At 40.2% G+C, this 12,415-nt stretch overlaps 1 protein-coding gene across 3 annotated transcripts in view; it reads left to right on the forward strand.

The window, feature by feature from the left end:
• Positions 1-12,130, forward strand: part of grik1a (glutamate receptor, ionotropic, kainate 1a) — a 29,540-nt gene extending 17,410 nt beyond the window's left edge. For 2 of the 3 annotated variants that reach the window (XM_076101638.1, XM_076101639.1), the window contains 8 exons: positions 24-137; positions 918-1,121; positions 2,262-2,485; positions 2,738-2,856; positions 4,365-4,582; positions 5,696-5,921; positions 8,680-8,930; positions 11,963-12,130. In XM_076101638.1, the coding sequence (XP_075957753.1) occupies positions 24-137; positions 918-1,121; positions 2,262-2,485; positions 2,738-2,856; positions 4,365-4,582; positions 5,696-5,921; positions 8,680-8,930; positions 11,963-12,130 (1,524 nt within the window). Of the gene's footprint in view, positions 1-23; positions 138-917; positions 1,122-2,261; positions 2,486-2,737; positions 2,857-4,364; positions 4,583-5,695; positions 5,922-8,679; positions 8,931-9,708; positions 10,330-11,962 lie in introns of those variants that run through there. The other variant, XM_076101640.1, reaches the window with a different exon arrangement.
• Positions 12,131-12,415: the final 285 nt, after the last annotated feature.

Below are 12,415 nucleotides of genomic sequence, written 5' to 3' on the forward strand. Positions count from 1 at the left end.
TAAAGACTTGTTTGCCTTTCCAGATTGCTGTGTGGAACTCGTACAGGGGGATGAACCTGACGGAGAAGTCCAGTCGAGAGAATAACAATGTGACAGACTCTCTGGCTAACAGGACTCTTATCGTCACCACGATACTGGTGAGGACGGTGAAATAGAGGACATCATAGGGAGGGGGAAGGAGGATAGATGGGATGTGTAGAACACAGAGAGGTGGGCTTAGGCCTGTCCCACTGTCAAATTGTTACTTACTCGTAGACATTTTACGCCCTTTAAGCACACTTTCCGTAAGTCTGCATTTCTGCGTACTTTGCTTAAGCAACTACCTACAATTCATGGCGTTGTGATGTTAAACACAGGGTGGAATGCAAGCATAGACTACATGATACACCTGGTTTACTTATCAACCATTTCTTTTAATTTTGCTAATTGAAGCTGTTTTGAAAAAAACAAAGAATCTGGAAGACGTTCAAATCTGCCAGTAAAAAAGGTAAAATAAGAACAGACAATTGTACATGTTTTTGTGTCATCAAATGTGATATGTTTGCAGATATAAATTGCAGAAAAGGAAATTATGAGAAGCACAGGTGCTAAGGAATGGACAATTGTTGCTGAAATGGATAGTTTGAATTTGTATTTTCACAATTTGATCCTTATGCACACCGGCTATACACAGAAACGATGTAGCATAGTAGAAAATGTGTTTCAGGAGCTTCATCCGTCAAAAAATATTCAGACATACTAATTCAAAGACAATTGGATGTGCTGTTCGGATGTTTAGCTTACGGATCATCAGCTCTGAGATGTAATGAAGTGCTGAACCCCAAACTCATTTGCCTTTCACTTAGCATATCAATAATTGAATCAGAAAAAGAAATATGCCTGAAAAACAGTGAAATATGTTTTCTTTTGCTGTACAGGAAAATCCATATGTGATGCAGAGAAAGTCAGAAAAGGAGCTGATTGGGAATGATCGTTTTGAGGGTTACTGTCTGGACCTTTTGAAAGAGCTCTCCAACATCTTAGGTTTTACATATGAAGTCAGACTGGTGGCTGACGGGAAATACGGCGCCCAGAATGACAAGGGAGAGTGGAATGGGATGGTGCGGGAGCTGATTGACCACGTGAGCTAACTGCATTTACACTACAGGAGTTTCTATTCACAGGTCTATAGAGTGCTGCAGGGATGACGTGTTTTTGTAGGCCAACCCCAGAATTTAGCCTCTTACTGGTTCCCTCAACAAAAAGCAAATGGGAATTTTTTCATTGGATTAATGCAGAAAAGAAGCTCCGCGGCAAATACAAGTTTATGATACTTACACCTTTTTTTTCAGCAAGATAATCTTCACAAATGATCACTACTTTATGATTTATAAGGTGTGAATGCAATCGGCAGAAGTAAAACACTAACATTAGGCGAGAAGAGAACTACAATGAGGCTGTAGAGGCAGTCCTGCATTCGCATTGAATCAATAAATTAGTCTATAATTGAGTTCACAGATGGTAACAAAGCCTGTTCGTGTTCCTGTTGGTGATGCATATACAGACTAGAAGAATCACGTTGCACCAGAAAAACACGGTACAGTCTTGTACTGCATAATCAATGGTCTTAGCCTCCTGCTAAACAGGGCTTTTAACAAATAACAGGTAAGCCCTAGTGAATTATGAATGCATTTTACTGGGCCCCGTTTATTCTCATATGTAGATACCCAATGTAAAAGTTTACAATATTCTCAGGCGAGTAGTAACATATGGAGTTAGGCAGACTCAATCCCCCTGTCCTCTTGGGAACCTCCAAATACATTTTCATCATCCTGAGGTTTGAATTGTTGCTGTTTAACGATGAAATGAACCTGTCCAGTTATCTCGGGTATGAATATGGGAATCAGTTGAATAAGATAGAGAAATCTAGGTAAGACTGTTATTTTAACTATCACAATGCGGCCTGATAATGAAATTGATAGTGTTGACCATTTTCTGAAATCTTGTTTTGTTCGTTTCAGTAGTATTTCAAAGTTATGTTTATATAACATTGTATGAGTGACTGCTGTGATTTCTATGTACATGAAATGCATTGGATTCCAGTTTCAATGGAAAGTTAGAATTGTCCGCTTAGTTAAAAAACCTTTACCAAGATATATATGTTATCGGGATATTGATACGCAGACATTTGATTGTTCGATTGACAGAAACAAATACTGGAAGACGCTGAATGTAACGTTGAGCATCTTACTTTGTCTTACTTTGTTTTCTGTCTTTTAAAGGTTGCAGACCTTGCCGTGGCCCCCTTGACTATCACATATGTTAGAGAGAAATCGATTGACTTCTCCAAGCCCTTCATGACCTTAGGTATCAGCATCCTGTACCGCAAACCTAACGGCACCAATCCAGGCGTGTTCTCCTTCCTTAATCCCCTGTCCCCGGACATCTGGATGTACGTGCTGCTAGCCTGCACAGGGGTCAGCTGTGTGCTCTTTGTGATTGCCAGGTAAGAGGATAGATTGATGCTTGTGATAATGAGATGATGAATGATGGGACGTAAACAATAACACTGAGGTTGCTGTGGATATGCTGTAGGATGTACAGATAGTGACTGTGGTCAGGGTTTGCCACAAACTATTTCGTTAATAATTTGAAATTGCACAGACAAGAAAACGGTAACATGGCGCCAGCACCAAGCATTTAAAAACATACAAACATGTATCAAATTCACATTTTCTGTCATTTTATTGTCTTGCAGGTTTACTCCATACGAGTGGTACAACCCACATCCATGCAACCCGTCCTCGACTCTAATACAGAACAATTTCACTTTATTAAACAGTTTCTGGTTTGGCGTTGGAGCTCTTATGCGGCAAGGTATTTAACGCAATCAATATTTTTATATTCGCAATGGATCAAATGGCTTCTTGAATGTGAAAGGGGTTGCTCCAAAAAGTCCTTCAATTTATAAGACAACCTCTAAAGCATTTTTTAACTCATTTTGGTTTTCTGGTCCATAACTTGTTATTTTTCACTTTACTTCACCGCTCTCACCAACGGTGTTTATCGGTTGAAAAAGGCAGCTGTTTTTTGCTCGCTTTGATAAAACCCACCATACAATACCTAACCCAGCACCAAACAGCAGACTGACAAATTTAGCGCCTAACTAGTGAACATAGTGACACATTTAGCAGCTAAAATAACAGATTCCCTCATGAGTTATAGGAGATAGTCAGGTGTTCAGAAACATGACTCTAAAGAATCAGATATTGTAATCGGAATCAGAATCAGCTTTATTGTCCATGTATGCGTGTACATACAATTTGACTCCGGTTTTTCCGTTGCTCTCAACGTACATACACAGAAATAGTCAAATAAACAAAACAATTGGACAACAAAGTAAGTTTAAAAGGTAATAACAGCAAAGGCTGCAAATGCCATACTGTAGAGCTGCCTATTAAACTCTCTGTACAGCAGTAAAGACGGTACTAGCACTGTAAACTGTGCTCTAAGCTTTTTTAATTCAAAACATCAATATTTGCCTCCTACTTTCTGCGAATGCCCTTTCCACATAGCCTGGATCCAGTCCCCAATTAATTGCAACCATACCGTGTAATAACAATCATGTTGAACTTCATGGGGACTTGACCTCCCTCGAGGCAGGAGATTTGGGCAGGATAAGTCCGACATGCCTGATTGGATGGCCAACAAACCTACTGACGACACTAGTCCAAGTAATGGTGATGCTGATGAAATGTTCCAATTTTGCTGACAGCAAACTACAGTCGTCAAATTTATCAGATCTTCAGAAATGCAGCGGTATTGATAAAAGAAGAGACGAGCAAGTGAAGCTTTCATAAACAATGTGGATGCCTTTAGATTTGGGTTTATTTTGTAGCATGTGTGGTGTATGTTACACGCTGTTTGGTGGTTAACAGTGGCCTTGAGCCGTGGGATACTGTGCCTGAAAGTAACTTCTTCATTACATACATGGCCGTTAAATCAAACCTCGAAAATATTTTACTACTTTTTCTAAGTTGTACTTTTTTGTTCTATTATGTTTTTTGCAACATGGTGTTTTAGACCCAACAAGTAGTGCAGAGAGAGAAAATAACCGTATTAAGAGGTGCACAAGTTATCATTTAGGGCTGAGGTGCAAATCCAATGAGAGCTCTGGTGTGAATCCAGCTCTTAAGATAACCCCAAAATGACCATGGCACTTGACTTTGCTTTGGAAGAGGAGAAATGTTTTTTCATTGTTTTGTTTTTTTAGTTGATTGTCTTCACATAGTACACACACAAACTGCACTTGTTACCATTCTGGTTGTCACATATACATTTAAGCTATTTTTTAAACCTTTTGTTCCCCATCGCTGTGCTTCCAGGATCAGAGCTGATGCCTAAGGCTCTGTCCACTCGTATAGTTGGCGGTATCTGGTGGTTCTTTACCTTAATCATCATCTCCTCCTACACGGCCAACTTGGCTGCCTTCCTAACGGTGGAACGAATGGATGCGCCCATCGACTCGGCAGACGACCTGGCAAAGCAGACCAGGATTGAATATGGGGCAGTGAGGGATGGATCCACCATGACCTTCTTCAAGGTACAACTTGTGTAAACTCTAAATTAGCGCCTGCTTTTTCCAAAGTTCATGTCAAGTTGTAGATCCCGTCAAAATATGTTGCACACATTAATGAATTTAAGGTCATAAGAGGTCATAAGACTAAGTTAAAGTTCTGCTGTGTTTTTGTATTTGAATATATTACACAAATAGCTCGGGTTATTTAGTACCAAATTAACCAATATTAACATCAACCACTGGACACCATAGTGTCATTTGTTTGTGCTCCCCTCTGATAAATTTGAAGTTTACTCCTGTCTGGTAATTTAAGTGAATTCAAAAAACAGTTAGTTTATATTGACATCTCTGTCGTACTTTCAGATGCGAGTATGAATCAGCTGTACAGTAGCTTCCCCTCCATAAAATTACAGTCATGACGGTTTCCTCAACTGCTCCCCTCCATCATCCTGCATCTTTGCCAAACATCCCATGAAAGAGAAAAAAATCGAAAGGCAGAGAAAAAGAGTAGCATTTACTTTAATTAAAGGCAACGTAGATGCATCAAGAGATAAGTATATGATGGGAAGTGGAGCAGATGCATATTGAGACTACTTGTGTTTGCGTTTTGGGCTGTCAATCTTGAAGTTCGGCATATGTTAACTTGTTAGTTTGTATTATATAATATACTGCTGTACCGATGTCCTTAGGCAGGGCTGTCACTTCCTTCCCCCCCCCACCCCCACCGCCACCCACTCTCCTTGCATCCTGGTGGCTCAGCAGGGGTGATCCATGCAGGGCTTTATCTTCTCAGATTGCAGCCAGTGATTACGTCTGCCTGGATAGGAAGAAGCAGGCTGTGTTGATGGCTTGAACAAATTGAATCAGCTGGAGGAGATTTAGAACACAGCTGTCCCATTTTCTCTGACTGAGCAAGGAGAAACACGCGCACACACACACACACACGCACACACACACGCACACACAGATACACACATACGCGCGCTCTCACAAAGATGGAGTCCCACACATCCTGCTGTTAAACTGTTATGCGTTTATGATAGTATTTCAAATATAGTTAAGTACATGTAGTTTATGTGTAGCCACAATCACAGATAATACAAATGCATACTTTTGGCTGTTTGTCTACGTTGGCAGAAATCAAAGATCTCCACCTATGAGAAGATGTGGGCGTTTATGAGCAGCAGGAAGAACACTGCATTGGTTAAGAACAACAGAGAAGGCATCACCCGGGTCCTGACGACGGACTACGCCATGCTGATGGAGTCCACCAGCATCGAATACATCAGCCAGAGAAACTGCAACCTCACACAAATTGGAGGTCTCATCGACTCCAAAGGCTATGGAGTGGGAACACCTATTGGTAAGCAGAATGTGAATGTAAGTGATTGCCAAACAAGGGAAGAATTGTGTCTGTAGCACAGTAAACTGTAGGTTTACTCCTCACCGCCATGTTTGTCAGTTTGTGGAGAATGAAAAGCGCCAAAGAACTGTCGATCAAGAAAACATTACTTACCAAGTAATGGAACAATCATTTTCAATACTCCACTCACATTGAAAATGAGAACGTAATGTCTCGTTGCAGACAGTTATTGACTTTGTGCTTTGAGATGAATGTTTGGAGTTGCCCTTGTAACTTCAATCCAGTGAGACTTGTTTATGATTGCGTAAACATTCCTTGGTTGTTCTCTGTGGTAGACTGTATACATTTAGCCTTTAAGTTAGTGAAAACAAGCCATTGCCAAGAATATAAACAAATCACATTTACGCACACTTTCGAGATTGTTGAAATATACTGAGGGCCTTCTGAAAATTAATAGAATATCTGTAAATGTCGGCTGTGTACTGTAGATACAAACGTCAATTTCTTTGGAATTTGCATTTTCATTCTTCAGGAATAAAAGTACAGAGCTTCTGTCCTGTATCCTCGACATGCAAGTGCACTTCCATCCAAAAGCTCTGGCAGCTGTTCACTGCAAATGTTCAATGTAAGGTTTCAGGCCAGTCTTTTGGATAGAGCACTTAAACTGGAAGCAAGTCAACCTGCTGGATCGTTTGTGCAGTTGGTACTCTTTGATGTTCACTTAAGCGGTGCTTAACATCTTGTGTCTCTCTCGTCTATTCCTCTTGAGATGTTTAAAAAAAGAGAAATGCAGAGCCTGTTCAAATATTTCTTTTTAAACTGGGGTAGTTTTTCTAAACACAACCTGTCTTCGCCAAGAACTACTACATACGTTGGCAAGAACAGGGCATTCATTTAGATGTATGGGCATCCTCCATCCACTTCATTTCTGTAATTACCATGAGATGTTCGCTGGCTGTCAGTACCAATCACAATTATATATTCTATATTATTACATGGCAATTATTACCTCCTTTACCAACGTTATAGTGATACACAATTGTGTCGTCTAAATTGATAAAAACAAGCACATGCTGATAACTCTTTATTTTGTGTGCATGCATGTAAAGATAGTTGGTGTATCGATTTTTTTTCTTCTTTAATCAGTTGAGAGTTAATTTTGCACTAAAGTTCTTAGTTAAATGAGAAAATACTCAGTACTTTCAATTTTACAAGTATTTAATTCACAGAGTATACAAAAAAGGCTTTACCATTTGTTATTTCATATTGACTATTTATATATTTGATAACCAGACAACATGCGGGAAAGAAGATTTTTGCAATATTGCCCGGCGCTAACAAAAGCCAAAGTTCAAAGGTTGCAAGGCTCTATTTCCAGCAGCACGGGGAGAAGTTGTACAGTTTGATGGCTTCAGAGACATAGGACTTCCTGTAATAGTCAAGCAGACATACGGCATGCAGGTGATGAGAGGTACTGCCTATTATCCTCTGTAGTTTGACACACCTCCACCAGAGCCTCGAGTTTCACTCTCACCAGTTCGCCAACCTTCCTGATGAGCTTTTTAATTCTAGGGTTGCTGTTCTTACCCTGAACACTATAAGATGTAATGATGGCCACCGCATAATGGAGGATTATCAGCGGCATAGTACTGCAAATGGCAAATGACCAGATCCTCCTCAGAAAATTAGAGGGTAGTAGAGGGCAGTGGGGTTGCTCATCCAGTCAAATTTGATGATGAGCTGCAGGTGGTTCAGCCCACATCATTTGTCTGAATTCAGCCTCTTTTCTCTGCTGGTACAAGAAGAGCTAGCAAGCTTGATCTGAAGGCAGAGCTGTGAGGAGTGAACAAGAGAGGAGACGGGTGAACACCTGCGATGCACCTGGTACAAATTGTGGCTGACCACCCGGGTGATTTTTCATCTATGACACTAAGCGAAGCATCTACCTGCAGTATGTGTCCATTAGTGTAGTCCAGAGCAGGGCAGGTGATAACGGCATTAAAACCAAATCCAAAATCCAAAAAACATCATGCAAGTTAGGAAAACTATGTCATCCTCCAGAGCTATATCTAACTACGGTTCTTGTGATGACTTCACTTTACCTCTCCAATTACCCCATAACTTTTTTTGTGTTTATGTTTGCCAGGATGTTTTCCACAGCGCAGGGACTCTGTACAGGTTCAGGTTTAGGTTAAAGCTTCAGAACTGACTGATGCCCTCAGGGCAGATCCAGCCATGCCTCGGCTGAGCTGCACTGAAACCGTCTTTATTCAGCTCTTTTCTTATCTGATTAACAGGCTTGAATGCCCAATATGTTTTAGGACCTGGAATACCATTGGATAGTGGAGGGGAATGCTCTAGAGGAGTTGGGGTGGAAGCCTCCTTCTGAAACCTATTAAAAGTGATTTAACTCCTTCAACTCCTTGGCCCCATCAATGTGTCCTGCAGTCACCTGATCTCTGGTCTGCTTGTTGCGGGGGATGTTATTTGAAAGGCTTTTTAAATAACGATAAACTAAGATAAGCAAATGGGACTTTTATATCCTCATGATACTTGTTGATTCGTGTTTCCTGTCAGTTAATTCTGTGTTCGTAGCAAAGGCTTGAATTTCATGGTAGAAAGATGGTTCACTAAAACAGTGTAAACAAAGTAAACAGGGGTGCCTCAGCAGGGCATGCTTTATTTTAATAATAGGGCATTTAAGGGTTTTTATGAATGCTCTGTCATTACATAATGTCTTTTCATTTGCCTTCTCCAGGGTCTCCATACAGGGATAAAGTGACCATTGCCATCCTTCAGCTGCAGGAGGAAGGGAAGCTGCACATGATGAAGGAGAAGTGGTGGAGAGGCAATGGCTGTCCAGAGGAGGACAACAAGGAGGCCAATGCTCTGGGCGTGGAAAACATCGGCGGTATCTTCATCGTCCTGGCTGCTGGTCTGGTTCTCTCTGTGTTCGTGGCTATAGGAGAGTTCATCTATAAGGCTCGTAGGAACGCTGACATAGAGGAGGTGAGTGAGGGTGAGGAACTGCTGTGCTTCTGCGGAGTGATAATGGCAACTGACCGGATTAAAGGTTAGACTCTGCTCTTGTTCCTAATGAGATCTTTGTTTTCAATAAAGCTCCGTAGAAGAAAAGATGCTGTTAAATTCATTCTAGGTTGTTTTAAAATCTTGAGTATGGAAAGAAATTAGAATATAATGTATTCTCACACACATTTTCAGAGACAAGCAATGTTCTGTTTAGTTTTTCTTTGTCACTTGCTAATTAATATTTTCTAACTATGGAAGTGCTTGTTAGATGTTGTTTGCTTGATCAAAAGTAATATACTCAAAATCATATTTGCACCTGCTGGTGTAAACAACAAGAAAGTGCATCGATGGATTCATGACTTATCAGTGCCTGACAGTCCTACACAATAAGCAGTGGGTTAAATATAGTAAAGAAGTGATGGGTTGGCAGCTCAAATTGACAGACAACTAAATCATTCACGCACTATTATTTGTGTCATATGTCATTCATGTCACCAAAAAGTTACATCTTAAATTAAAATGACTAACTATTAGTCTCATTTCTGTTCTATCTGCTTTCGATAACAAGAACATCCATTTCCATACTGTTATCAAAGGCGATGCAGTACTGTACCATTCACACCATTAGTTTCTTCTTCTGTTTCTTATTTGTTCTGTGTTTTTCTTTTCTTTGTCACATTTTTCTTGTTTTTTAAATGTCTGTTTTGTTCTCTTTTCTGCTCCATTCTTTTTTTTTTTCTGTGCATGCTTGTGTCAGGCCTTCTGTTTCTTTTATGGGGTGCAGTCCCGTCAGTTTCAGCGGCGTGGCTCCAACTCCTCCTCTGGCACCTCCTTATCGACTGATCTGGAGAGCGGCAGGCTGCTGGGGGATGACACAGAGTAGCCATGGTAGCACATTTACAACACACACTCAATCTAGACGATAGGTTTGTAACTAGCTGTCCTTTTCCTCTGCCCCCTGCTGAAAACACCCCAGTATATCTGCACCTGTGTCAGCCAATCCTAATTACCCTTTTACCTCCAATACCTGACCCTCATGCTCACACTACTATGTCCCTTCTTCCAATCGTTCGAACTGGTTTCAACTGAAATTTTGTCCTCAAATGAAGTCCTTTTGTCCTTTGACCAATATTAAATTATGACAACGTTGATCAAGATTAGTGTGGTTTTATACTGTTTAATTAGGTATATTTAAGCAGTCAAAGACTCTACTTTTTATCTTCATGCAGTCAACTCTGCTTCATAAGTGACAACACTTGTTATTTGCATGCTTTTGTTATAGCGCATGTATGGAGCACTTACAATACAGACTTTAATTAGGAGAAGCACTCAGGAAATCTAGATGTTGTTTTTAAGTTGCAAGTTATTATATGACATGTAAGTCATCTGTTCGTATCCTTTTTAAGCACCCATTCGTTTAACTCGGGATAGTTTGACAAATGTGGCATTTAAGTTAATGTACAGCAGTGCTGCCCTGCTGTTTTCTCGCTTGCACTAGTTAAATAACCTTCCTACAAGTTTTGTTTTGTTCAGTGAAGTCTCAGTAGGCATTTGTGTATACTTTAGAGGCCAACTCTGAATGCCTTTTGGGAAATCAAAAGATAGGAAAAGTTATTTGAATATTTTCCTCCTCATTACGTTTGTTGGGGCGACTGGTTTGGTTGGCTGAAATTTGGATAACATTGATGGAACAACGTGTCGAGTTCAGACGTCCCCTGACACTTCTGCTGACTGCAGCACATTTTAACTGAAGTAATGATGGATGGGATCACAGAGGGATACTGACCTTGTCATCTAGTCACAAGATGAATCTCACCAAAATAAACAAAACAAAACAAAAATTCTGTAGGTTGTAGAAAATATGAACCACTACAATGAAGAAGAATTGATCATTTTAAAGTATTTAACATCAGTAAGATAATTATGTTAACTCCTAAATAAATAGATACCCTGATACGACCAGAATCAACAAGGTTCTTCGTCCGAGTTGTTTCTGTGTCCAAAGGTGAATCTCGATTTAGTTACACTGGTACTACCAGGTGGCAAGAAACAATAATGTGATATTATAAGTAGATTAATTTCAAAATCATAGTTCAATTAGTTAAATCAGTTCCTATTTGGTGAGTCAGCATTGACCAAGCATTTATGAGTTTAATGTGTTCTACCAAGTCAAAAGTATACATGAATTTCAATCTGCAGATTCAGCTCCTCTTTCTCCGTCTTTACGGTCTGAGGTTTGTACCAGGTAGGTTTTCCACTGATACGGAGTGTTACTGGTAATCGTGGGAAACCCTGCAGGAAGCCACATTTCTTTGAACGGCCTTAGGCCGAGGATGAAAGAGGAAGACCTTCTATGGTCTTTGGATGCAGAGACCGACAGATAAAAACCGGATGACTCTGTGCTGCGAATGATAATTTGCAAAATACATTTTGAGAGTAATGTCTCTGGAGGAGAGCAAACTAAAAGGCTAATAAACATGATCGAAGATTAATGAGTTCAATGCGATGTATTATCCTGCAGAATCAAATAAGCCTCAGGCTCGTTAAGATGGCCTTCTCTTTTATAATTTAAATGAATTACCATATTATGAATGCATAGCTCCCTGCATCATGATGTTGCGCTGCAAACATTGTCCTTCATCTCTTGATCGTGTTCTTGGATTTTATGATGACACGACAGCATTTACAAGTCTTTTGGATAGATTTACATTTTATGTGTTTTGTTATTTCTGGCGTTTTGCTTACTTTACAATATTCAGCTGCAGGCAAGCTCCTGCAAAGATGAATCAAATGTTATTGCCTTCAGTTTAAACTTAAATGAGTATAGCTTTCAATAAATGATGCATTAAATAATTCCTCAGTTAATTAAGTTATACAGCAGCAGTCATTTTTATGTTATCACATTAACACAATCTTTAAACTCGTGGCCAATATTTAAAGAGGTCATAATGTCTTTTTGAAAATCTGCTTTATTGGTATCTTAACTCAGGCCTTGTTGTTCTCTTTGGCAGTGCGTATCTTTTAGCTCCCGGATGGAGGAGTTGGGTATCTCCCTGCAGTGTTACAAGGGCGTCCGGAGGAGGTCGCGACCCCACAGTGAAGCCAGGACAGCTTGCGTCCTCTGTCAACCAAAACGCACTGCAAAGAGGGAAGGAGCACGACGGGACTCCAGCACGTGAGCCTTGGATCTAAAAACTGATGGAACTTTGATCAGAGACTGCAACCTGATCGCTCTTCACTCCTCAAATTTGTTTGTGGGCCACGAAATGATATGAAGGTGTTTCTTCATCACCCCTTTCTTTATATGTCTGGGTAATAGATTAAGCATTAATTATACTGTAGATGTACCTTAGCTAACAAAGTCTTGGCCTTGTATCAACATTAATAATGTTAAAACGCGGGATGACTACGAGAATGAGAGCCCTCTCATAGTGTAAACCATTGCTGTTCCCTCATGCCTGTAG

This window comes from Anarhichas minor, unplaced genomic scaffold (genome assembly GCF_050575085.1).
Source record: "Anarhichas minor isolate MPS153535 unplaced genomic scaffold, ASM5057508v1 ptg000027l, whole genome shotgun sequence".
NCBI classification, from domain to species: domain Eukaryota; kingdom Metazoa; phylum Chordata; class Actinopteri; order Perciformes; family Anarhichadidae; genus Anarhichas; species Anarhichas minor.